The sequence below is a fragment of the Pelecanus crispus genome, chromosome 4 (assembly GCF_030463565.1).
Source record: "Pelecanus crispus isolate bPelCri1 chromosome 4, bPelCri1.pri, whole genome shotgun sequence".
In the NCBI taxonomy this organism is placed as follows: domain Eukaryota; kingdom Metazoa; phylum Chordata; class Aves; order Pelecaniformes; family Pelecanidae; genus Pelecanus; species Pelecanus crispus.
In genome coordinates, this window is record NC_134646.1 from 26,632,490 (window position 1) to 26,658,904 (window position 26,415).

General features: G+C 46.5%; 3 protein-coding genes across 3 annotated transcripts; 2 read left to right on the plus strand and 1 right to left on the minus strand.

Annotated features, from left to right (window-relative positions):
• Positions 1-1,196: 1,196 nt before the first annotated feature.
• Positions 1,197-13,177, minus strand: HGSNAT (heparan-alpha-glucosaminide N-acetyltransferase). The gene is made up of 17 exons (XM_075709109.1): positions 12,926-13,177; positions 12,483-12,622; positions 11,850-11,971; positions 10,818-10,887; positions 10,111-10,180; positions 8,884-8,990; positions 8,334-8,410; positions 7,680-7,710; positions 6,393-6,553; positions 5,894-6,009; positions 5,076-5,197; positions 4,348-4,474; positions 4,112-4,198; positions 2,838-2,915; positions 2,651-2,721; positions 2,399-2,511; positions 1,197-1,378 (listed from the first exon to the last, which is right to left on the minus strand). The coding sequence occupies exons 1-17, from the start codon at positions 13,175-13,177 to the stop codon at positions 1,197-1,199; spliced, it is 1,926 nt and encodes a 641-aa protein (XP_075565224.1).
• Positions 13,178-13,523: 346 nt separating this feature from the next.
• On the plus strand, positions 13,524-15,188 carry POMK (protein O-mannose kinase). The gene is made up of 2 exons (XM_009491336.2): positions 13,524-13,838; positions 14,368-15,188. Exons 1-2 carry the CDS (start codon positions 13,551-13,553, stop codon positions 15,139-15,141), a joined length of 1,062 nt encoding a protein of 353 aa, XP_009489611.2. The 5' UTR covers positions 13,524-13,550; the 3' UTR covers positions 15,142-15,188.
• Positions 15,189-23,613: 8,425 nt separating this feature from the next.
• Positions 23,614-25,990, plus strand: SMIM19 (small integral membrane protein 19). The gene is made up of 3 exons (XM_075709110.1): positions 23,614-23,780; positions 23,923-24,047; positions 25,184-25,990. The coding sequence occupies exons 1-3, from the start codon at positions 23,614-23,616 to the stop codon at positions 25,249-25,251; spliced, it is 360 nt and encodes a 119-aa protein (XP_075565225.1). The 3' UTR covers positions 25,252-25,990.
• Positions 25,991-26,415: the final 425 nt, after the last annotated feature.

Genomic DNA, 26,415 nt, shown 5'->3' on the forward strand with positions numbered 1-26,415 from the left:
ATGTCCTATTTGTTTTGGTTTTTTTTCCATAGCATTATACTAAGGTGTGCATTTTAGTTCTTTCCATCTTTATACATACACAGTGAACATAGCAGGGTATTTCAGGCTTTTTATTAGCACTAGTTTGGGAATCACAGCATGAGTGAATTTCCTGAGTTTCCAAAAACTATTGTCTTACATTGAATTGGTCTGCTATCTCTTCCTTTTTGGCTAAATTCTACCTGTATTGCTGGTTTTCAGATTCAGGGCCCTTACATAAATCCATTTATAAAGAGGATTGCTTTACTCGAACTTTGGTAATATCCAAGTGATTATACAAAGTCAATAGGAACTGGCGTTTCTGCACTCTTAGAGTGTAGCACATGAAACTCGGACCTCATCCATGCTAGAGGTATGTAACACAAAGGCCCAGAACATGCACAGAAGGGCTGCTAAACCTGTAGCAGCAGCATGCTGATTAGTAAGCCAATAGAAGAGATCTTTGGCAGCAGGCTTCAGCAGGATCCTAAACCTAAGGTTTTGATCCAAGACCATACTGGAAGAACACAATGAAGAATGATCAGTTGAGTCACCATTTTGCACAGCATGCTGTAGCACACAAGTGCCCCTGAGCTTTCCGAGGCAGTCACTGCACCGCCGACCCAAGTGCAGGGCTGAGGATGCTGCCAGTGCTCCCAAGTCAAAAAGATGGCCGAGTTAAATGTGTGCCAGTAGCCAGAGTGGCACAGGCATGCGGCAGGTGCCAAGGGTATATACAAACCCCAGACCACCTGAGTTAGGGGGTGTCTCGTCAGATGCAATGACTGTTACCATGGTCCCATTCTGATAACCCCTTGCAGTCACCACCCAGATCCCTTGCAGTTCCTTTCGTAAGCACCGTCAGGCTGTCTTTGACTGCCCAACTGTTGCAGTATGTTCAGTTTCTCTATACCAAGGCGGAGATCAGTAAAATATTTACAAAATACAGAAAACAGAAAGAGAGCAACTGCAGCAAACTAGTAAGTTTTTTGCTAAACAAGAAAATGCTGTCCCTTAAGTCACATAAAAGTCTTGATGACAACTTCCATGGCACTGTAAACTTGAACTAGTATCCCTTTTAAGTAATATAGCCTAGCCCAAGTGGCAATATTTCAGGCTAATCCACCTTATGCACTTGCCCCATCGGAATCTAGGTCTGCTACACCTTGACACCTCTATCAGATTTTCCAGAATATCCTTCTCCTGTAAAGTAAATATGATATTATGACCCAAAGAGTTGTCGCAGTGAGGTTTTGAGTCAGATGCTCTGCGTGAGATTGACTGTCTTGCATCTTCCACTTAAAAGGGAAATAGTTTTCAAACACTTCATGTCCAATGTAGACCAGGATTGAGTTCATTCCTGAAAGTAAGCACAGGTCATACCATCGGAAAGAGCAGGTATGAGCTTGCTTCGGAGTAAGCAGAGAGAGACATGCCAGGCTATGAAATAGAGTGGCACCGAGACAACAGCTAATCACAACAGCTGATGTTACTTGCTCCAAAGATGCTGCACACGTCTTTTCAAATACAGTCTGAGGGGTTCTCTCCCCCAAAATGTTAATTGAAGAGACATACAGACAACCTATATGCTAAATTGAAAATACAACCAAACCAGTGCCCTGCAATTTTATTGAAAAGGAGAATAATGACAGTTATTGTCTTTAGGGAGGCCAAATGCCAACCTATTTGGTCAGATCTATTGCCTTTACAAACAAATGCTGACTGCCCTTCAAAGCTCTGGGATTTCTGGTAGGACATGCGATACCATGCTGGCACCCTACCCATCTTCCTGTCCAGACACCAGACACCAAAGCTGCTGAAAGGTTCCCTCTGCTGTGGGTTGACATTCTGTACTCAGATGTTTGTTGAGAGCCCAGTGTGGTTAAAACCACAGTGGGATGCTTTGGGAGACAGGCTTATCTAAAAACACAGAGACAGAGCTGCCCAGGGGATTTTGTCTTCCACATCTTCAGAAGTGGTATGACTCTGCTGACCGGCCTTTGAGTTTCCCATTAGATTACCCAAGTCTCAGCAGTCCTTTCCAAAATCAACTACGAACCAGCTGTGGTATTTTGCTTGGTACTAGGCAGCTGTTCCCTGGGACCTTAACTCGAGACCAAACTAAGAACGCTCATTTGGCAATGGCAGCTTCCAGCCCTCATTTAACGACCTGACAGTCCCTCTCTCCTAAATATCTGGTCTCGAGTGTCCCAGTTCTACGCAAAGATTCAGCTCAAGTTAATCATTCTGGCATCCTTCAGGTTACCTCACTCTAAATCCCGACTCTTTTAAAGACAAGGGAAGTGCAGAAAACGTAAAAGGATAGTATCAGCGCAGAAAGAATTGGAAGGAATACGTTTCCTGCCATGATATTACTGACCTGGGTAGAAAAATGGAGCCCCCGACCACAGTCTCTTGACATCCACAAGGTAATATATCAGCAATAAGAGGATGAAGGCAAAGCAGCTCATGGTTGTCACATATGATATTGACCTACACACATTTTCAGTAGAAAGATTATTTAGAGAACGATGTGATACAGACAGATCTCAGTATAAGAAAGGTAAAATATTCTCCAAGGTGAAACAGTACTTTAACAAAATTGTACTAAAAGTTGTATCTCTTTGCTTACCATAAGTTCTTGTTTATGGGAATAAACCCTTCGTCTTTAGAACATTTTGTCAGGATAGCAGAAATAATTCCCTGAAATAGAAGGTTGCTAAAGTTTATATAACCACTGCAACATGTTTCAGAAATACTAAGTTTGCGTTGCATAAAAATACATGTCTATTAAAGAGCTATATAACTATCTGACTTACCATTACTATGCTCCATATGAAGAACCGACTCATAATTTGTTTGTGCTGGTCTTTGTAGAACAAGATAATTTTTCCTGCCTAATATAAAAAGAACGCACAAAATGAATTAATGCCCATAAATGTAACTACATTTCGAGAGCCAGATGTATTTGCCACCGGCTACCTATGCTAAGACAGGACACGAATAGGATTTATATCAACCAAGTGGCTGAAAGGCTCAGAATGGGAACTCTTTGCAAAGAATGGACACACATGGGGAAAATAGGTAAATGCAACCCACTCAGCAACAGAGGTGAACCTTTTCTTCCTTCCTTACTACGTTAACGCTGAGGAAGGGGACAAGCAACTTTCTTAGGTTAACACAACATGACTCGAGCTCCATCTCCCTCAGCAAGGACTGCACAAAGGAACAACGCCACGTCAGCTCCCCAGCCAGCCCCAACAGCTTCTCCACAGTGCCACGTCGCACCCTGGCCTGCTCGGAGCATGTGCTCCTTTTCACGCACCACTAAGAAATGTGTCCTGATGACTTATTCCTCAGTGTCACACTTCTGTTCCAAGCTCTGCCCTGCTGAGATTCCCGGTCAATTTTTACGCAGTGCTACATGCGGTAACATTCCTTTCCCAGCACAAGAGCTTCAGTTTGGTTAACAGCTGCTGCACAGACAGAAAAGCAGCAATGACTGACTAGAGCTGCATCAAAAAGCATCATGATATCCCATTTTAAACACGGTGGTGAGCTGTGAGCTTTCGATGTTCGTAACACACGTGAACCTCACCTCCCTCGTGTCTGGGAAAGTGAGCATACCCATAGCACCTATGCAAGACAGCTAACACTGCATGTCAAGTGGAAAATTAGCAACAGGGAACATTTAGAGCCGTGACCTTTAAAACCATATGTTTAAAATGAAACTGTGAAGTCTATGCACCTCTTGGCCCTATTTTCCAACATGCAGAGCCAGCCTACTCCCAGCATAAGCCCAACCTTAAAACAAGCAAAGTAAGTTTCTGGGTGGATATTTTGCAAACTTCTTGTGTCCATCCCTTACAAAAACTGAGACAAAGTCTTGGTTTATCTAATGCAAACTACTGCCAGGTCAGATTCCACTTCTCTGACACTCACCTCAGGCTAAGTCAGCCTGAAAGCATTGCTCTGCAAAAGGTTTTGTTAGAACCAGTCTCAGCCTTAAATAAAAAAACCAAGTTGCCTCCCCACTTCCAAGATGGCTTCAGATCTTCCCATTATAGCACACAGCCAGAAAGAAAAGCAGTACCTGCAGTCCCAGAAATGCCATAAAAATGGTATTTATGGTTCCCAGGATCCCTTCAGGATCATATGGCATCGTTGTTTGGTAAATCACCTTAGAGAGAAAACAGGTGTTTAGAGGGCACCTGAGCAACCAATCTCCTTTCTCTTCCATCCCCCTGCATGTATCATTCCCAAGCCCCTCCTGACAGCGATGTTCAGTGCTCGCCTGTGGCTTCACACTGCGAACCAAAAGCCACTTACACTTGAAGAGGGATGCTGATATATATGCTTTTCTCCAAGAAGTAAACGATCAATGTAACCAGCCGCTCCTCCAGTGCAGTTGGGATAACTTCCAAAGTCTCCAATGCCCCCAGGACCAAGATAGCCCCTTAGGACAGAAGCAAACAGGTTACGGCACACAGTGTTGGTACACTCCACCCGAATGGTAGCTGGCCCACTGGCCCAGCACACTAAATGCTCCATGTTTTCCCTGGCCAGAAGCACACAGTGAAACACAGGTCCTACATGACAGCTGGCCGGTGGCCACCCTGTTCTGATCATCGCAATGCCATGAGCAGCTGGGTCATGAGGGGACAGGCAGTATCAGGAGCCTAAAGCAATGCTTCAGTTCAGCCCTGGCTACCCAGCCGGCTGCTCCACTTGCTCTGCAGGTGCTGACCCCCTAAAGGGGCAAAGAGAGAGACAGGGATGACATTGCGATGATCATATATCGCTGTACACAGCCCTCTAGGAGATTCTAATCCTCTTCTTTAGATAGAAAGGAACAATGTTGTCACCTTTATCACACCTGGTACTTCAGTAACAAAGTAAAGAAAGTTTTTTCACATGATGAATGCTTCCCTTAACCCCGCTGGCCTAAAAGCTCTCTTCTTCATTCTTTCCCTATGGCTAATAAAATGTATTTTCTACTCAGTAGAAGAAAAACAATCTGATGCCCCATAGAAAGTAGTCTGAGTACACCGTCTTACCTGGGACAACCTGGCACTGGTAACAAAAAGGTCAGGCAGAGCCAAATCACTTCTAACATCAGAATGAAAATCCACTGTGGCCAGTAGGGGAGAATATCCTGCAGAGCAGGACATAGTGTCTCCTGCATGAGATGGAGGGGGCGGGTATTAGCTGGCAAGTAAAAACCATGCCCTTGGGGACATCCTGTACTTTCTGGCAGGCAGTCCCCCAGATGTAAGAGGGAGCTGTTGTCATTACAAACCGGGGTTCTACCAACAGACCTTTCATCTTCACAAACAATTTCCAGATACTTAGTTACTTGGGGGAGGGGGAGAAACAAACCAAAACAAAAGCCCACAATGTTTTTTAGCTTGGAAAATGTCAAAAGGAATTTTGATTCATGAGTAGAACAAAAGCCTTTTGGGAAAACAGACTCCAGAAAGGCCAAAAAGCAGTATTACTTTCCCCTGCTGTGAAAAAACACTGCCAAAATTAACTGGACAAAACACAGGCCACAGGACTCAGCACAGAGATGCCTGTCCCTGGGGTCCCTTGGCAGTGGAAAGTCATCAAAAGTGCCTGGGAATGCCTGCTTCTAAGCCCCATCTGAATGGAGCAGTGAAATCCTCAAATACAGCAAACATTTTATACATGTGATAAAATGCAGACCGGGACTCTGAAGGGTGCATGTCCCCAGAATTTCTGCCAGGTCACACTGCACTACACATCAGATAAGATGCTACATGTTTTCTCATCATTTCTCATGTGTTCTTTGTGCCCAACAAGAGCAAAACCTCCCAAACCCTGCTCCAGCACCACTTGCCATCTCCCCACTCACCAAGGTCCCACTCTCAGCCCCAGCTCTTGTAAACAGGAGTTCTAGAGCAGCAACCACCAGGTATGTGAATCCCAGCCTCTGGAGCACCCCAGGAATACGCAGATTATCCCAGGACACTGAAAAAACATGAAGCAATGTGGAAGAGGAGCAGACATGGGCTCTTTTGTAAATATGAAAGCTACCCTTCTCCAGGGAGAGCTGAGACCCACTGCACCTGCAGGTACAAGGGACACCTCCACTCTGCCACCTCACTTTCTGTAAATCATCACCCTGGGAAAGTTACCACTGAGATGAAAACAGCAGTTGGCAGGGGGGTCAAACAGAGAGAATTGCATCAGTGCAGAACTGAACAGCACTCTACAGGATACCATCAAACTGCCCCCATGCAACTGGTCAGTACAGCAGTACAGTAAGGCTGACACTGTTTTCTCAACAGCCCAGCCAAGGAGGCAGGAACAACAGTTGCAGAAATACAAGGAAGACAGCAAGTTCCACTCACGTGGTCCAAGGCAGTAATTGGGATTCACAACTATGATTCCCAGCAGGATTAGCAGAAAACTTCTCCAAAGGATTTTCCCGAGCACCTTCCACTTGGAACTTCCCCACCTCAGCATGTTGCTCAGTGACAGCGATATCGATGTCCCCATGATGAACACAAACCTGGAGAACAGAGCAGGCATGTGATGAGATATGTCAGCTCCATTTCTCATGTGCGTGACAGTAAACGCTAAAGCTAACAGAGTAGCCTGCATTGGCCCAACAGAAATGCATGCATTGAGTGAATTTGGACAACTTTATTTCCGTGGATTGCTAAGAATTCCCAGACAACTGAGCTTGCACTATGGGACCTTTCCACCTCTTTCAGTGGTAAGTTGAGGCAGTAAAGTTCAGGGAAGTAAATGCATTGTGGTCTTCTTGCAGCAATACATACAGAATCATAGAATCATAGAATCGTTTAGGTTGGAAAAGACCTTGATGGAAAAGACCATCAAGTCCAACCATTGACCTAACACTACCAAGTCCACCACTAAAACAATTAAGGATAGAGTAATAATTAATTTCATGTTTCCTGGCTTGGTGGCTGGATTATTTTTAATGAAAGTAAAACTAGAATAGAATCATTAAGGTTGGAAAGGACCTCTAAGATCATTTGCCACCAAAAATTTCCATTACTCAAAATTAAATGAACATCTTCAGAGCAATAAAACACAAGCTGCAAATCTATGATTCAAATTCAGAACTGGCCCACTCCTTCCCTCTAGATTAGGTTCACAGTCCAAGTCCAGCTCCCATCTCCGAGAGTAATCACAATCGGTGTGTATTTTAGAGAAGCATGCTAGGGGCAGATGGGATAATTGCTTCCCCATAAAACCATTCTCTGGTTATAGAGAGATTAGCTTAATCCAAAATTCCCTTGGGTATTTTATCTCTGGATACACAGCAGTCCAGCTTTGAATCTTGCCAGATTGACCACCTTCAACACAGTAACGTAGCAATGAGCTCTCAGGGATACTGCACTTCCACTGGCAGGATAACCCTGGGCTTCCCACTGATGTTGTGTGGGGGGTGGAAGGAGGATGTGGGGCGGCCAAAAGCACTTAGCTCTTCTCCTAGTTCATAAGGATGATGCTATTATCTGGAGGGGCAGATTCCTATCAGCCATTTAACACAAATTCACCCCTCCAAATACATTTCCACATGGAGGCAAGGTGTACACAATGCTCTCCTTGCAACCCTTAACATAAAGAATCACTTGACACAAGAACTATTCTTCAGGAAGACTTACCATGGAAACACCAGATCTGCCACTGTTAATCCTACAGAGAAATATGAAAGAACACATTATTTACCTTGAACCCTCCCTAAATTTTAACAACACTATTGTTGAGTTTCCAGAGGAATTGCAGGCTGCTTGCAATTATTTGATGCCCCAAAATCTAAACCACATTATAAACAAAACTTACAAAGAACTAATCATCTTCACTGCTTTTATCATTCTTCAAAAATAGGGTCAGAACCGATTGGTGTGTCCTGGGAAAGATTTCAGGGATGGGATCCTTGCTATTCCCCACTAGGGCAGCACGACGCCCGACCCCTTCCCCATCAGCTTGCCAATCAAGGCATTACGTTTGTACAGCATTGAGCACCATTGGCTTGACTGTGGTCATTAAACAACACAGAAAAGTTTAAAGATACAAACCTGTGTCAGAAATGAAAAGGTTACACACAGATTGTGATCTGAAACCATCCCATCACTGTGTGACAAGCAGGACTATACCCTGCTCTGCTCATTAACCCAAGAGGCCAGGGTTGCTGAGGTGAACTGGCACAGCGTCTCAGCCTTAGCTGAGCAACAGCTCGCTGCAGCAGCTGCAATGCTAACCACATCTAGATACTGCTGCAGTTAAAACCCAGATTAACTGTTGCAATTGTATTTTACCATTCCAACTCTCATGTTTGAAGAACCAGTATTTTCCTCCTCCGTAGTTAACAAACACCATAATTATAAGAGAGAGCCTAAAAAGACAACAGCAAAAACACACACAAAGTATCACATGCCGATGAAATACACATATATGAACACACAGTTAATGTTTACCCCCATTAAAACATTTCTAACTGTGAGATCTAGTTTATTTTATTTTTAAAGCAAGAGTATGTGCAAGGTTTCCAGCTTTGCCAACCAGGAAGCAGCGTTTCAAAGATCATGGGTGGCGGTGAACCAAAGTAAGCTCCTTCACGTAGTGTTTTCGCACTGAACATTATGTTGTTCTTTTCCACCCTCTGCCACAACTTTAATGTTTCCTCAAACTAGATCAACTGCAAAGTGTTCCGGAAAATCCAAGAATTAAAACCTTGATTATCTTCCAAGTAAAACAGACCCCCTTGAACTGTCCAGCTGCTATATATTTCCATATACTGTCAAACCGCCATTGGAAAAATCTCATTCCCCTTGGAAGAGTTGCTTTTGAGCAAGGTCTTATGCTCACCCTCGGAACGTGTCCAGGGAACGCAGCCGCTGCCGAGAGACTGTGCTCCACAAACGCACAGTGGGATCACTGCTAACGGAGTCTGTTGTGTTCGGGGACCCAAGCTCCTTCAGGAACAAACCAGACACATGAAGGGCAAGTCAGCAGCTGCATCAACTGCCTAGGGAACAGAGGTCAGCAAACTGCAAACTTTCACATACTGTGTTTGTCTTTGTTCTCCCCATCTTCCTCTTCCTTTTGTTTCCCCACTTGCTACTTCTAACCCCTTCATGGCTCCACCATATTGCAATAATATTTGCAGATGCTTCAAACTCCACCTTTGACCAGGGTGGAAACAACAATGCAGTGAAAAGAGCCTGTGTTTGAGACTCATGAGAGTTGGGTCCAGTCCAAATCAGCCACAGACTTGCCATCACTGTGAGTGCTGCTTTACAACAGAGCTGAGCAGATCCAGTTGCTGACTCTCAAACAGGATCCAACCCATCTCATCTCATCTCATCGGTACTTGTCTGACACCACAGAGACACTGTTTAGAGAGCTAAACCAGCAGAAAATGAATCCTTTCAAATGCAGAAGTGGCTTCTTTCCAATCAAGTTCCCTAAATCACTTTGATCAGCCCCAGTGACAGCATAAAGAAGCAGACATCGCTGTAACACAGCTATGGAGATGAACAACTACAAGAATTGCTGCAGAGCTCTGCTCCTAAGTTTTTGGATTCTAGACAGGTTTGGATCTCCTACATGTAAAGCCCAGACTGTGATGATCTATCTATATTCTAGTACAAAACATGGCTCACAAAGAAATGCCAGCTTTAGGGCTGCCAGAGAAATCTTGACTTAAGCGTAGATCCTGCTAAAATTCCTACTGTGCTGGAAGCAGACATGAAAGCTGGCATTTCTTCCCTTCCCTTATATTGTCTATGTCAGAAGGGGACAGTATTTTCACCAACACGTTTGCTTCAAGGGAACTAAAGAGGGCACAAAGCTGTATGTTCAAGACTTGCAAGTGCTCTACTGGGAATCCACTACACTTGCATGGAAACCCAGTCCAGCGCTCTCCATTGACATAAAATTGCCTGTCTGACATCAATACAAGATTTGCCAAGGGGAACATGCACAAGGGGGAGATGATTAGTAATAAGCAAGTCCCCAGATGTCCGGATAGTGTGTGTTCCTCAGAGATGAAAACACTACAGAATGTAAATAAAAGATACTGTGGTCACTCACAGAATTAATCAGACGATCAGTTTCTCTGGGGTTCAGTTTCTTGTAAACCCAGTTTCTGACTGGATCAATTCTGAAAATTAGTAACAGTTTAAAACACAAAACAAAACAAGAAGTACTTTATAGCCAATTTCATGTTAATATCAACTATTTAGCAGCATAAATCAGAAGTTGGGACAGTCCCTATTTCCCAGCTCACATACCTAATACTGAGAGTCAGCCAGTACCTGGGGCCTCAGTTAAGTCCAACTATGTAGTAACACTGCCACAAGCTCAGGTTCGGGGGCTTTATTCTCGGGTTGTTTAGAGGCAGGGATGACTCGTATCATTCAGTACACAGGATGGAAGGCTGCCTATGCTACATGTGCTTAGGTCCCACTGATTTGTATTGCTGCTTCAGGGCTAGACCCAGGAACAAGTCATGGGAGGTTGAGGCAGGGTGTGTGCGAGCTCACAGCAGATGTCAGCTGCTCTGCAGTAACTACTCTACACACAAGCTAATGTCCCTTAAGGGAAATCGTATCACACTGTATTTATTATGATATGGACAGCTACCACAGCTTAACTTGTACATGGCAACCTGATAACAGGATCTGATCTGCAAGCAGGGCTACAGTGGGACTCTGAAGCACCACCACGCTATTACACATGTATTTAAACTGGCAGCCCCACTTCATGTGCGAGGGGGTATTACAATAGTGTTCACTTACTTCATAAAAAGGCGCCCAACAATCAGGATAGCAAGGATCCCCATGTAAACCAGGAAAGCAAAGAGAATAGCTACACGAAAGAGAGAAGAATACAGCTCTGTAAATGATCTAACAAAACCATTCAGCAGCCTGGGCTTGGCCAAGTGTGACACAAATGTGACAAAAACCCCAACCCACCAATCATCACACCACCTTCTCCATGCAATACACATCCCCAGCCTGAGTCCCAGAGAAAAAAAAAAATCACACAACAAAACCCCCAAACAACCCAAAACAAAAGCACACTAGTTTCAAAGTGCAGCCTAGTGACTCCACATCTTGGCATAAAAAAGGCAAAATAAAACTGCACTGCATCATAAGGCAATGATTAGAAAAGAATCTATGTGCTATATGTTCTAAAGAAGAAACTAGAGATTTTGAAACAGCCTCAACATGAAGAAGATGGGGAGATGGTAATACACCAAGTTTGCAAGCATGGAGAATTTTTCTTTACAGCTGGAAAACTGGAAGGACTGGAGAATAACCTAATGTAAAGGAAAAGAATGGAAAAGATGTAGACGAGAGTTTGAAACAGCCCTGGAAAAAAAATGAACAAAAACGCAAGATGTGAGCTTTAAAATTAAAAGCACAACAACAAACAAAAATCCAAACACTGTATGACTTGTTTCCTATTTTGTGAGAGAAGCAAGACAGAGGGAAGAAGAAGGAGGATTCTGTGTACATACATAAACATGCAGGGAAACAGGAACTAACTACGAAAATATCTCCCTCCAGACACATACCACTGGGCTAATCCCTGCTGCAAAAAAGTTGTGGTCAATACAGTGTATCATGTGAAGAGACCTGATCCTGGTCAGGGCCTCAAGATGGGTGTATAAAACATAAGGAGGTAAGATGCTGAGAGGGAAGAGGATCAAGCCCATGACACATCTTCAGGACAGCCTGAGTGGCTACACAGGCTTTTTAGGAAGTTGGTTCTGCTGGGAGACATGCAAGTTGTAGAATGAAAGGGGAAATGAGAGCATTACATACGGAGGTAGCTGTTGATAGGGCCTTCATTGATGACTAGGTCACAAGAAACAGTTTTGGTGCTTGTACTTAGGGTCTTTACCACAAGGGAATAATTGCCAAACTCTCCAAAATGATACTGAATCCTGCAAAGGATAAAGGAAACGAAACTTGCTGAGCCATCACCACTACATTCAAGTACCACAGCAGCATCCGGGGGGCTGTAAGCCTGAATGCTTGTAGGAAAGACAAGCTGAAAACTTGGCCTAACAGCATCATCTAGCAAGGAGCTGCCTGGCTCTACCTTTGCCAAGCATTACCCTCCCCTAGCCCAACACAGATGCTTTACCATACATGCACTGCCTACTGTATCACCCATCTTTTTGAACTACTGCCTCTCCGCAAGAGAAACCAGGTGTTTGCACGCGCTGGCTCAACGCATCCCATTTTGGCTCCCGCTTGCGCCTAGATCCTTTCAGCGCAATTACAACGTACGCCACAGTTACAGCAGCGGGGGGAAGACTGAACTCTAGGTCTAAACAGTCAGGAAAAAGGAGGTGATGAGCCGGCAATAAATAGGTGCATGGCTTCAAGAAAAAAAAAACCCAAAATATAGGATAGAGCTATCCAGGTGTTCTCAGGGGCCAGGCCACGTACTTGCAGAGCTCTCTGTCACCCACAGAGCCATTTAGCAAAAGGGTGAGTGGATGCTGGGTGTCGACCATTACTGCCGCCGTGCCCGGTTTTCTCAGGCTCCCGTTGCTCGGTGGGACGAACGCCAGGAACTGGTACAAGCACTGTGGAAGAAGAGGGTCAAGGGAGCTTATTAGTGCCAAAGGAGAGTGAAACGGGGTCCTGCTTTGCATAGCGGCGAAGGAGAAGACAAGGGAAGATGCCCAGGGGCTGGAGCAGCTGCCGCTGTGGGGTTTCCCGGCGAGCCGCTGGAAGGTAAAACCGAAGGCGAAGCAACCTAACGAAGCCCCGGGGAGCCGCCACAAAAGCCAAGCAGCCCCGCCGAGGGCCGGGGCAGGGCTGTCAGAAGCGGAGGCCGGGGGGTGACACACACACGGCACAACCCCTCCGCGGCTCCCTCCGCTCACCTGGTGGCAGGCGCCGGAGAGGGCGGCGAGGCGGAGGCCCTCCGCGGGCAGCTCGTTGCGGACGAGCAGCAGGGCCTGGTCCATCCGCCCCGGGGGCCGCCGCTCCGCCGCCGCCGCCGCCGCCCCCCCGCCGGGCCCGGGCCCGCTCCCCTCCGGCGGGCCCTCCCCGTGCGGCTGCGTGAGGCCGGGGGCCATCAGCAGGGCGCCCAGCGCCGCCGCCGCCGCCGCCACCAGCCCCGCCGCCGCCGCCATGTCGCTGCGCTCCGCCCCGGGGCGGCGCCGCCGCCACCACCGCCCAGCGCGGCCGCGGCGGGGCCGGGAAGCGCCGTCGGTCCTTCCCCCCCGCGGCTGCCGTGTTTTCCGGGGTCAAGCGTCCCTGGCCGGGGCGGCCGGCAGCCCGGGCCCCCCTGCCTAGGAAACCGGGAGGACGAACAGCGAGGCGAGCGTCGAGCTTGAAACCGCTTTTAACACACACCGCTGCCACGCGTGGCCTTTCCCGTAGGCTGCAGGCTCAGGACTGCGGTGTCTGCGAGGCAACGATGTAGCCTGCAATGAAAAATCCCTGGGCTGGGAAGAGGGCCCTGCTTAGCCTCCCTCTTCCACGGAGAATGCAGGAGGCACGGCCATGGAAAAGAAACCGCACTTCGTTAGGAGGGAGTTTCCTCCCAGGGAGGTGTCGTCCATCTCATTGGCGTTACTGCTTGCGGCCGTCCTGCTCCTTAATGCCCTTCTCTACCTGTACCTCAACAATTTTTACATCTCTTCGGGACGCGCCGAAATGGACCCTGGCCTCTGCTCTTTCGGGTACTTCAAACTGGGAGCGGTGAAGAATTGTTCCCCGTGGCTCTCCTGCGAAGCCATAAATAGGGAAGTCAGGAAACTCAAGTGTGTTGGTGAAGGTGCTGTGAAAAAGGTGAGTTTGGCTTTCCTTTCTTCTGTCCTGTGGATAAGGAGTTTTCAGTGTTTGCTGGCTAATTAATGCCCATACTGCTGTTATAATTATCCTCGCAGCAGTTAATTACGGTAGACATCCAGGGACATATGGCTACTGATAAGGTGCACAGAACAGGCAGGAGAGCATGACTGGGGCCCTGGGCCACCTCCCTGACGCTGAGCGACATCCAGCTACACAAGAAAAATCACAGAGATCGGTGAAGCACTTGTGGAGCGTGGTACTATCGTGGCAGAGTAAGACTGGGTTGGGTGGTATGAAATAATTCATCTACATTGCCCATTCCAAAAAAAACTTGGGAAATTGTGATGTAATTACGACGCTGGTCAGGGCTTGCTGTGACAGGCACATGGCCCTACTTAAAGCTTGAATGTGCCTGGTGACTGTAACTTGCAGTTGTGGCTAAGCAGTCTCTTGGAGGTCACTGGCAGCTGGTAGCAGTCAGTGGAAGGCTCTCCATGTGCCTTACGTGTCTCTTGTGTGTTCTCAGGCCTTCCTTTCCGAGTGGAAGGAAAACAAAGTGGTGCTTTCAGAGCTCACCAACTCAGAGCTGAAGGAGGACTTTCTCCATGGACTGAAGATGCTGAAAGCACTTCAAAGCAAGCACGTTGTTCGGCTCCTTGGCTACTGTGAGGAGCAGTTCACGATCCTCACCGAGTACCATCCTCTAGGCTCCCTGAGGGGCCTGAATGAAACTCTCCACATCCCCAAGTACAAGGGCATGAACACCTGGCATCGCAGGTTGATGCTTGCTATAGACTACGTGAGCATCATTCGTTACCTGCACAGCAGCCCTCTGGGCACCTTAGTGATGTGCGACTCAAATGACCTGGACAAGGTCCTCTCTCAGTATCTCCTAACAAGTGACTTTCACATCCTGGTGAATGATTTGGACGCTTTGCCTCTTGTGAACAGGAGTGCCGGCAGGCTGGTGAAGTGCGGTCATCGGGAGCTCCGGGGCGAGTTTGTAGCTCCTGAGCAGCGTTGGCCCTATGGAGAAGAGGTGCCGTTTGAGGATGACCTCATGCCCCCCTATGATGAGAAAACAGATATCTGGAAAATCCCGGATGTCTCCAATTTTTTCTTGGGCCACGTTGAAGGAAGTGACATTGTGCGACTGCATTTGTTTGACATTCATGCAGCTTGTAAGAAGAAGGACCCGGCCAAAAGGCCTTCTGCCCAAGAGGTCTTAGACACCTACAGGAAAGTTTTAACTCTGCTTATTCGGGAGGCGGCCATGCCTGGTACTAGGGAAATGTTATAGTGAATCATGAGACAAACAACATACGATAGTTGATGTCCTTCCTATTTATTTAGCATGCCCAAAGGGCAAAATCTCTGTTCCCAGAACTGAGAAGATAAGAACTACCAAACTTGTACCTTTTGATTTAAAAAAAAATAAATCCACCCACCACCCAATGCTGGAGCTGGGCAAGCTTCCCATTGGCATGTTTATCATTGGAAGAGGAGAAGGGAGAGAAATGAAGTTGTGTGGGTGCAGGGGGAAATTTGTTCCTCAAGAAATAATACATTTTCTTTTGCAATATTTACACAAAAACTCTCTTAAAAAAATTTACAGAAAAAGAGTTAAAAAAGAATATTGGCCTGCTTAAACTGGTTGGCAGAGGACTGGAGAGCAGAGAGCACAGCATGTCCCCCACAAGCTTTGTGCTGATTCCTGTGGCTTTGGCCCATGTCTTATCTACAAAGTCCTCACCCACTTCCCCGTGGAGTAAAAGCAGTGGGTGAACCCCAATGCCAGAGCCCTAATGGCAGTGTTTCCCTGATGGATGGGGAATAGGTTGGTTTTGGAGCTGTACGGCCATTGCTCTGTGGGCCCCGTATCCCACACCAGCTAGCCTGTGGCCACTTTGTAAACAAGCAGAAGATGCAGATCCCGAAGAGACTGCTTACAGACATGTGCTCTTGGTTTTTAAGCCTTTGCCCTGCAGTGTTCTCAGACGGGCTCAGATGAAGCTGTAAAACATGAGTCCCTTGCTCTTTTTTAATCCACAGATACCCTGAGCACTTTGGAAGAGAGCTGAAGCGTATCTTTTTTTTAGTTCACTTATCCTTGCTGAGAGTCATCATGACTCGATGGAAGGAGGGAGAACAAGAAGAGAAAGAGAATGTGACTTCCTTCCACAGCAATGAGCGTTAAATGAGAACTTTGGAAAATAAAAGCCCTATATTCAGAGCATACAACTCTATTGGGTCTGAATTCAAAGCCCACTAAGTGTAAAGAAAGGCTGCTTTCTGTTTAGGAGAAAGCTTTTGGTACCTGCATGGATGTTACAGCTTTGTACCAACAGCTGCAGAGGAAGAATAATGGTGCCTTAAACCAGCAGCAGGCTCTGTTTGGTGGGATTGGGATGTTCTCTTGGTGAAAATACGGGAATGGTATGAATGAGACACATGGACTCTACCATTACGCACCTGAGGACTTTCTGTTCTGCGGACTAGGTCTTTGAAAGACCTAAGGGCCTGAGACAACTTTCATGATTTGACTTGAGAGGTGATTTGTAAGCAGACAAGTACATGGTCCTTTCTGCTGAAGAGTTTGGTTCTGTTCTTTGCGGTGCTGATACTCTTCTTCACCTAAACAAGCCGCGTTACGACTGCACTGAGAATACACAGTCAGTTTGTATACGTAATGTTCAAATACATGTGTGTACTATTGCTACCAAAATTTTACTACAAATGGGAAAACTTTCCTGCAAATTACTAAATTCATACCTGATTTCATACAATGCCAGCTGGAGCCCTTTAAAGGCTGCTCATTATGGCTTTCCCTTCCCTCTGGGCAGTCTGTTTTCTTAAATTAGCTGATTTTTGCCATTTTTCACTTGTGTAGTCCTTCCTGGCAGCTTTCCTGCTCACATTGTCAGGAAGCAAAGCTCAGAAGTCAGGGTCTCCAAAAGAGAACAATGGTTTTGGATGCTTTGTGTTTGTTTTGGACTTCGACTCAAAACACCTTAAAGAAGCCTAGGGAAAAAGAATGCGCTCTCTGTTGTAATTGTATCATCCAGCCCATGAACTCTTGAGTTGTTATTATTAGGGTTAGAGTTCTAAAGTTCTAGCATGAATCCAGGATGTGCAACAGTTAGAAAAGCATCCTGTTACAGCTCCTCAAAGCCAGGGATCAAGCTTTGAAGGGCCAACAGTCAAATCTTTTGCATGTGCCCCCAGCGATAACTTGTTACCTCTTGTTAGCCATCATGTATACCTGAAAGAAAGATCAGCAGCTGATGGCTGTGAAGTAAACATACCATGTGTTTTTTTATGAGTAGCAAGGACAGACAAGAAGAACCTGCCAAGCCTCTTATGTTGGTCTCTCTCAGTTAAGACAATCTTCTGCTTGGATTCTTGCTCTTGTTGTGTATTGTTGCACATTGCAAACAGCCATATTAATTTCACAGAGTAAGAAACAAATGAAGACAAATTCTGGTTCTGAATAATTATCTTACCATGGAGATGTCTCCCTCTGTTCCTGGATGAAATAGTTACAAATTTTTTAAAGAAAAAGTGTCTCCCTAAATATTCACCCTGAGCACTGGGTCCTCCACATGTTTCTTCCCCATTCCCTCTCTCTTCAGCGTGTGTGTTGTCCACCATTGTATTTCAGCAGGAATAAATTACATTTGTTCTGAATACAGCATTATGGAGCGTCAAAGTTTCTTTTTTGGGATGTTGCTTCTGTCTATGAGGAAACACTAGATGGCAGCATGGAGGTCAGCTTAGCATTAGTTATTAGCTGCTGCAGTCTCTCATGCCCAAGCATAGCCAGGATCTGGCCTCAGAGCCAGTATTTTGCTAGCAAACTTCCATAAACACCTAAAAGATCTCATTCTGTTTGCATTAGTGAGTCTGTAGTAACAAGACAGATAGATATAAAGGCCGTTCAGAAGAGCCACACATGCCAGTTGAAGGGGCTACCTCCCCTTTAACTTACTCATGGCATTTGTGTACTTTACTGTCCCTTTTAATCTCAACCTGGTGCAACCTCAACCAAGTTTGAGTGTCACTTCCTTCCAGTCTTTCAGGAAATTCAGAGGAGTTTGCACCCTCTCCATCTTTCTGTTTTTCCTCACTAACCCCTTCTAGAATCTCAAGATTGCATGAATCCCATCCTTCCCACGTTTCCAGCTTCTTTTCCCTTAAAGGGAAGAGGCAAGGCCTCATGGAGAGGGAAAAAGAGGCAGGACAGCTCTACGTGCAATTGCCTCCCCTCTTGCCAATTCTCTCTGCTGGCCATTCCAGTTTCACCACCAATGACAGCCTTGGATAAACATTCAGGGGCTTTGCTGCCTCAGTACAAGCAGCTCTTATATGTCTGGTGGAAAACATCAAAGGATGAAGAGCAGGAAGAGGCCTGTTCACAGCTGGAAGCCTGCAAGCCCCTCTCTCCTCATCTGCTCCCCAGCCAGATCTAGGCCAGCGGACATGACCTCCCCTGCCAAGACCACTGCCACAGCTCTGCCTAACCTCAGCAACAGCTGCTGGTTCTCATCTCAAGCTCAAACCAAGGGCCCCACATTCCCTGTCCTTTCCCACAAAAGATGCTTCTCCTGGGATGGTTATTGCCAGGTTTCCTATTGTATCCCTGTTCCTCCATCTCAAAAGTCCAGCCAAAGATGCTGCACAAAGACGCAGGCCACACTAAGACAAGGACTGCTACTGGTGCTCATCTCCTGCAGAAAACCTCTCCTTCAGAGGAGGTTCCCCAAACCGCCCTAGGTGGTCAGTATCAAGGCAGATATGGTCCCAGTGGGCACAGGGCTTTTGTTTGCTGCCATCACCAAGATGAAGGCCTTGGGTCTGGCCTCTTGCCCAGGGACAGGACAACCCTTTTGCTGAGGTCAGTGATCTGCACCACCTTGCCCTTCCCTTTTGGGCAATGCCTCCTCTGCCATCCCTGCAGCAGTCCCAAAGCACATCCTGCCCACCCCATCTGACCAGCTAGACAAAGAACCAAAGCGGAGACTGTCTCCCAGACTCAAGAAATCGCACCTGGTTCCCAGAATGAACCCCCACCCCGGGACACTGCTGTGCCAGCAGTAGAGGAGACAGGAAGACCCAGGACATGCCAGCTGAGTTTGCTGACAGTCTGGCTGCAGGTGCTGACTGTGTCAGGGCACCTGGACCCACTACTGGTATGGTATGCTCTACTCTTGGTCCGATGCTGTTGCCAAAACAAATTCCCAGTGGATTTCCCAATAAAGTTTAGCCCTTACCAGGTAGGTTCGTACCACAGGATACAGAATGGAAACAGCCTGTCTCAGAGCAGAGTCCCAGATTCAGTTCAAACCCACTGCTCGTTTGTTTTTCTCCTTAAAGTCATCCAAAGAATAGCACTGTCAAGGTTATGCTGTTTTCCTTCCAAACTGCCTGGTGGCTGCAGGCTTCTAGGCGGCTCAAGTCTGATGTAGCGTGTTTCCCTTTGTGTGCCATGGGTTTCAGACTACATCCTAAAAGCAGTTCTGTAACACTAAACCCTGTACAGGTGAGCAGCCTTTACGGCAACTCATCTGTATGTTTTATCAGATGTAAAAAGTATTGCGTGCCTATCCGCAGCAGCTGCTATGGAGGCCTGGGTAAACGCTGAGGAAATAAGATTAATACAACCTATTTAATTGAATGGTTTTTTTTTTTTTCTTTTTTGAATGATACTTTTGAAGTCTGTGTTACTCTGTATTTAATCGAGTGGAAACTATTAAGTGTATCAGAAGTTTAGAATACCGCAGAAACTTTTTGAAATTCTATCACAAGCTCTAAAACAATATTTTCCTTTCGTGCCACATAAACAAAGCATCAGATCATTATCTTTGTGAAAGAGAGGCAGTGCTGTTTGCCAAATATAATTTGTGAGATATTTGGCAGAATTTGCAACTGTAAACTGATTCTATCATTATGATTTACCAACAGTCAAGAGACCCTGGGAACAAACAAAAAGTGGTTCTCAAGTTCTTCTAGCATGATATAATGTGTATATTTGTAGAGTTCATCCAAATAAATTATATGCTAGATGGTACTTTTAAAAAAGAAAAAGGATTTTATGGTTTTATTTTAATTGAAATACTATATACTTGAGATGACCACATGATTTCCAATAATTGTCAGTCTGTGTTCTGAAGTCTATAATCCAGTATTTATCAGGATTAAATTGTGAATATTTTTACATTACAGTGATATTTATGTCTCAGCGATTTCTGATTCTGTTTAGCTCTGGGTAACTCAAAATCCATTAAAAAATATATATTTATACATAAGGACACATACAGATTCTTTGGCCATAATTTGCAAAAGAACAAGCTTACTGTTAGATCCCAGCATTCACAATTTGGATATGAAGTAACTGGATTTTCAACATTGGTATTATTCAGCAGCTTTCAGTCAAATTTGTAGTAGTTGCTGGGTGCTAAGGACTTTCAGAAAGTAAATTCTTTCCCTGTAGAGCTGGAAGACGCTTTTCAGCAATTCTCTTGATAAATCTATGGGACTGAAGTGGGTGCTTTTATCAGGTACACACTAGATTTCTTTGTGGAATGAACAAAGTTCCCACTTTTGAAAAAGTTGGAATTTTTCTTTTTTTTTAATTGTCACACAGCTATGTGTTTTTCTCCCCAAGAACTGGTTCCTGTGAGGGGCTGTGTCTGACCCAAAGCTGAAACTCCCCAGGCTTATTTGCTACTGTGTAATGTTGAAAATCTAGCCACTAAGCTTGGGTCTCCGTTAGTTACATTTTGCCAGAATAGCTTATGTCGATGCCATATATTATTATTATTATATACTATTTGTTTGGTGCCTACATGCTTTGCTGACAGGCCAGGATCCTGGAGGTCAGATACTATGCAGGCATAGCACAAAATTACAGTCCTTTCCCTGCAAGCAGCTTTAGTATGAGAAAATAGAAAACAACTGATGTCCTCATGCATTAACAGCATACACAAGTGTTGGTTATCCCATCCCACCTCATCCACACTACAAATAAATATGCTACATAGTCTACAATAGTCTACACGGACAGGTCATACCATTTCTTGTGCACATAATGACAACTGGAAGGCCTGACTTCGCTCTGACCAAATTCAACAGCAGCTTGCATTCCCATTTCTGAAGGTGTTTCAGGAGCTTAAGACTGAAACAAAAGCCCAAGCTGTAAAAGGAAACAACAATGTACCAGGACAAGCTAACCTAGGCTGAAGAGTGAACCAACTTTGGTATTTGAACCAGATTCCTCAAGGAAGTCACACAGAAGGCCTATACCCCCAGAACTCCTATTGCTACAGGCCAGCAAGTGGCAGATCACCCCTTTTTCTCAGGTTTGCAAGGCTGTCACACTCGCTGCAGTGCCACTGTTGTGCTCCTCAAGCTATCCCTGTCCTACCCGCTGCTTAACATTTGCTAACTTTAGAGGGGTTTGTGCGGGAAGAAAATCTCTCTCTGCCTGTCTTCTAGGTTGGGGGATGGGTGGATTATCTGAGCTTTAAATCGAGCATTTAATTAAATCAAACAAATCAGGCACCTGCTGAGTGAGGCAGTCTGTTCCTGCATGCTGGAGGCTGCAGAGAAAACCCCAAGACTTGAAGTCATGGTTTGTGGATGTGGGCCTTGGTTTCCTCCAGACGGGAAGCTGGGTGCAGAGTCCTGGGGCATTCCAGCCCCTTCCTGGGACATCCAGAGCAGAGCTGCAGGGTTAATACAAAAAGTGCCTTTAGATACAGCTTAAATACAGCTTCTCTATACCCCGTACAAGGGAGCCTGACCTCAACTGAGCTCTAGAGGTAATAGTGAAATATAAAGAGCACCCAAATTACTTATGTTTATTCTTCCCACTTTTCTTCCACAGATGTGTAATGCTTTCTTGTCAGGCCTGTTAGCAGAAAGGTTCAACATACTAAAAAAGCAAACAAAGAGCCTCAACTTCATGAGAAACTGTTTAAAATCCCCGAAAAACCATGCTTAATTAACTGTCTTGTGTCATGTTGTGTAAGTGATAAGAGTCTTTTTTTTTTCTCTTAGTGGTTTCCACAGTTCTGTGCATGGGTGCCATCTGATTTAATGACCTAGAATTATGTCTAATTGCTGTTCTACTCTTCTTTCCCACACCATGTGGGGCAAGGAACTTTTCTCATGATTACAATGCCTTAGCTTTTCATTTTTTTTATATTGTCGTTTTCACTCATATCCTTTTGTGCCCTGATCTAAGGCCTCTTGAAATGAATCTGTTCCATAGCATGGAAAGAGAATGACTTGGCGCGTCTTGCACTGAGAAAATGGCTACCCAAAGGATGGAGTTTCCCCAGGCTGGCTGGACATTTGCAAAGTGAGTGCCGTCCAAGCGAGCTGTCTAGGATCCCTCTACTCAGTAAGGGCTCAGAGCACTTCCTGGGAACAGGAGGATTCATTCTGCATGTTTAACATAGGTTAGATAAATCATGCCCTAAGAATACTTGGGTTTTCCCCTTATTGTCTTATAAAGGGTGAAGACAAATAACCGCAACACAAGCACACACCCCAAATATGCATAAAGCAAAGGGAGATGAACCATATCCATAACGTCTACGTTGCAATTGTTCTAGTATCTGAAGGAAGATATGGTAAAAGGAAGTATCAGGGCCAGAGGTGGATAGAAAGAAGCAGGAGGAGAGGATAAACGGGTTGCCCGGAGAGGTGGTGGAGGCCCCATCCCTAGAAACATTCAAGGTCAGGTTGGATGGGGCTCTGAGCAACCTGATCTGGTTAAAGCTGTCCCTGCTCACTGCAGGGGGGGTGGGCTAGATGACCTCTAAAGGTCCCTTCCAACCCAAAGCATTCTAAGATTCTATGATAAAGGACAGCACACCTAACCTATCATGTAGCTCAAACATGCCGCATCAGGCAGTACAACAAAAAAAAAAGTGTGTGTATATGAGCGTGTTGGAACATCCTCTGCCTAGTTAATCGGCATCTCATTAAGCAGTTCAGACAACTTTTCAAGTTTCTAAACCAAAACGCTTGCTCTGCTCCCCCTTTTCTGCCAAAGCATAATCCTGGAATTGTGGTTTGTGGCATCAGGAGCATATGGAGCATAGGAGCAAGCTGTCTTGCTCCAGCATCTGAATATCCAGCGACTCCCATTTTTGGCACCAAAAAAAAAAAAAAAAAAAAAAAAAAAAGCAGGCAAGATTTTTCAGAAAGTGCTGTTCTATTTTGACAACCTGAACTGTCAAATTTAGTTCCTGTGTGAGAAGTGAAAGCTTGTGACAATCTGAACCTCTCTTTCTCCCGACACCACGCACTGCTGAGCTGCATCCCCTGTGATTCCACCGCCACAGAGGGAGCACCAGCACAGGGGGGTGAAGCAGCTTCTGACTCCGCGCCTGCCAGGCTTTCAGAGCTGCTGACTTCGCGCCTCTGCTGCCCCCCTCCCCGCCTGCGCGTTTTCCCTCAGACGCTGGCGGGTACGAAAGCGCAGAGTCTGTTATATCCCCTGGGAGAGGAACCGCCACCTCCTCATGTCCTCTCCCGCAGGCACTGGCGGCTAGAGGGGACAGAAAAGGCGGCGGGGGGGGGCGGGGGGCCTCGGCCCGCCCCCGCTCAGGGCCGCCCCGAGATGGCGGCCGGCAGCAGGCGGGAGCGCGGCGCCTCACGCCGGCCGCGACGCCTCGCCTGACGTCACTTCCCGCCGCCCGCCCGCCCGCGCGCCGCCACGGGGCCGCCCCTCACGGCCGTCCCCCCGCGGCCGCTCTCCCCCATGGCGGCGGCGGCGGCGGCCGGGGGGGCAGGCGGCGGCGGGGGCTCGGCGGCGCTGGGCGACAGCGGCGGCATCGACTACTCGGTGCACGAGGCGTGGAACGAGGCCACCAACGTGTACCTGCTGGTGGTGCTGGCCAGCCTCGCCCTCCTCGTCTATGCGCGGCGGTGAGGGGAGGCCGCGGGGGCGGGGGGAGGCCGCGGGGGGCGGGGCCAGGCCTCCCGCCGGGGAGCGGCCGCGCCGGCCCCACGTGTAGCCGTGCCGGCGGGGCCGGGCCGCTCACCGCCTTACCCCCCCTGCCCCCCGCAGGAACAAGAGGAGGATCATGCGGATCTTCACCCTGCCCCCAGCCGCCGAGACGCCGCCCGAGCCCAACTTCTACGACAGCATGAAGAAGATCCGCCTGCGGCAGCAGCTGGAGATGTACTCCATCGGTAAGTCAGAAGCAAGCGGGGGCTCCCCTGGGCCTGTGGGTTACTGGGGACGCCTCCTGCGGGGGCGGCCTCCAGCCTGCCTGTCCCCGTGCGGTGGGGACACCGGGGCGCAGCCCCCGGCCTGCGGCACCCTGCGAGCGGGGGTTCCGCGGGAGCGCGGGTCACAGGATCGAGGTGCGAGGAAGTACGGAGCGAGGGAGCAGCCGTGCGAGCTGTCGAACCTGATGTTGAAGTTAAAAAGAGCTGGGAATGCCTGAATATTGTCAAAAGGTGGATGGATTTGTAAAAGTTGAGAGGACTGTGGAATCACGAGTAATTGAACTTCGTAAGTTGAAAATAAATGAGAATTTTACTGTACCACGTGTTGCCGCTCCCATCTTAATGTTGAAGGTCAGGATGGAGGTAGGAAAGAGCCCCGTGCCTCTGATGTTCCAGAGGTCCAACTCTGAGAAACACCTGTCCTTGTTTCACATCTGCCATACATACACGCCTAGAGGGAATATGGGCAAGAAATACTCAGTGAGTTGAAGCCACCTTTTAGATGTAAATATTTAATGTAAAGATTCTTAAACCAGGACATTGCATTCTGTAGGAACAAAAAAGGATGTGCTTCCTACAGAGGAATGCCTGCTGGCATTCGTTGTTGGTGTTTGTTCCGCCACAGACAACTCTTTGATCTCCCTTTGCCTTGCTAACCAGATTAATTTTGAAGTCAATGTAGTTGTTAGCTTGTGGCTGGCATATTGTGGAGGAGATGAGTGATGTGGAGATCAACCGTGTGACTAATGAGTCATTCAGGCCATCTATAATAGTACATCTGAAGCCATAGTCTTTAATTTTTTTTTAAATGAAAGGACCTGCATAGAATCATACTTCTCTGCCACTAATTTACTGACATTTTGCTGTGACCCTACAGTTCAGCCTTTCCAAGGCCATACGCTAAAGGCCTAGTTCCACGCGGTGACTGAAACTTCCCCTTGTGTGGCTAAGCGGTGAAATTACATTCTCTCATCTTAAGTCTATTTCTTGATTGTTATCATATTTATACGTGTATATATATATAGATATGTATACATGCACACACATATATATAATAAATGGTGTAATCGGTGTTGATTGGTGTTTCTTTTTTTCAGCAAGGAAGTATGAACAGCAGCAGCAGCCACCAAAACAGACTGAAAGCATACAGCTCTCAGTGGAGTGAAGCCCACAATTGTAGGAACTCAGGATATATTTCCAGTGCTGATGATAAGAGTCAGTGTGGAGCTATTTTCAATGCCTCTTAACCGATACCTAGCTGAAGACAAGGGGAAAAGAAAGGGGACTCTCCTAAAAACTTTGTTCTCGGTAGCTTTCCTCTGAGCCCTGTGAAGTAAACCGAGTGCCTACTGAAACATTCAGGATGAAAGTACCCAACACAGGGCAGACCTGCTCAGAGAAACCTCAGAGGGTAGAGAAGTGCAGTCTTACCAGTGTTTTAAATTACTTCTCTCTCTGCCGGCACCTTGGAAATCGGCTCCTACCGTCTCTGGGAACGGCACCCTAGAGAAAGCACGGCAGTACCTATCCGCCTGGAAACCCTTTTGTTCCTTGATCACGTGTTGTTGAATTTGCTGAATGTGTTCAGTAAACGTGAATGAAGATACTGTGGCCTTACTGCCTAGCGAAGGAGAGCAGCTTTGAGAGCCCGGAGTGTCGCTGGCAGTGGTGCGGAAAGATTCTGCTCTCTTGTGTTTATGTGGAGGTTGCGTATGCAATACTGTGAACCCTGCCTGGAGAAACTTTGAGAACTGAAGTACACAGTGAATTGCATGCCTAGAAGACACTTAAATACTATAGTGTTAATAGCACAGGTGGTTAGCTTAACTTAGTCAAGTTGCTTTAAAGAATGGGATTGTTTATAAATATTTGCATAAACAGAAAGCTCACGGCTTATCCAGAAGAAACATCACACCCCAGTTACTTTTTTCTTTCTAGTTAAGTCACAAAATCAGTTAAAGAATACTGCAGAAATTATTTCTTAATAAAAGCATCTAATCATGAAAACTACTTGAAGCTGTATCATGCTGTAATTTCTAATGTTACATGACCTGAGCAGGCCAAGTGGTGAACAGAACGCTAACCAACAGCAGAGAGCTGAGACTCTTATGCCCAGAAAAGTTTTTTTCCCCAGTTCTGTGCTAAAATAAGTATTATTAAGTCTCGGAGCAGTGGTAAACAGCACTGCAGTTCCATTCAGGTATGAGGAAGCTTGGCTTTGTTCACCAAATCTTCTTTATTAGACAGAAATTATCTGTACTTCAGCGTCCATCGCGACGGTAAAACGCGACCTGGGCCGCGCTGGCCGTGGCAGGAGACGGCTAAAGCG

Bases quoted from the DNA above. Each gene is read 5' to 3' on its own strand.
- HGSNAT (XM_075709109.1), bottom strand. From the start codon at position 13,177: ATGGCGGCGGCGGCGGGGCTGGTGGCGGCGGCGGCGGCGGCGCTGGGC. The intron at 11,972-12,482 runs GTACGTGGCCTG...TATCCTTTGCAG, and splicing joins GGTGACAGAGAGCTCTGCAA to GATTCAGTATCATTTTGGAG. The intron at 4,199-4,347 runs GTAAGTGGCTTT...TTTCTCTCTAAG, and splicing joins ATCAGCATCCCTCTTCAAGT to GTGATTTACCAAACAACGAT.
- POMK (XM_009491336.2), top strand. From the start codon at position 13,551: ATGGAAAAGAAACCGCACTTCGTTAGGAGGGAGTTTCCTCCCAGGGAG. The intron at 13,839-14,367 runs GTGAGTTTGGCT...GTGTGTTCTCAG, and splicing joins GTGAAGGTGCTGTGAAAAAG to GCCTTCCTTTCCGAGTGGAA.
- SMIM19 (XM_075709110.1), top strand. From the start codon at position 23,614: ATGGCGGCGGCGGCGGCGGCCGGGGGGGCAGGCGGCGGCGGGGGCTCG. The intron at 23,781-23,922 runs GTGAGGGGAGGC...TGCCCCCCGCAG, and splicing joins CTCCTCGTCTATGCGCGGCG to GAACAAGAGGAGGATCATGC. The intron at 24,048-25,183 runs GTAAGTCAGAAG...TCTTTTTTTCAG, and splicing joins GCTGGAGATGTACTCCATCG to CAAGGAAGTATGAACAGCAG.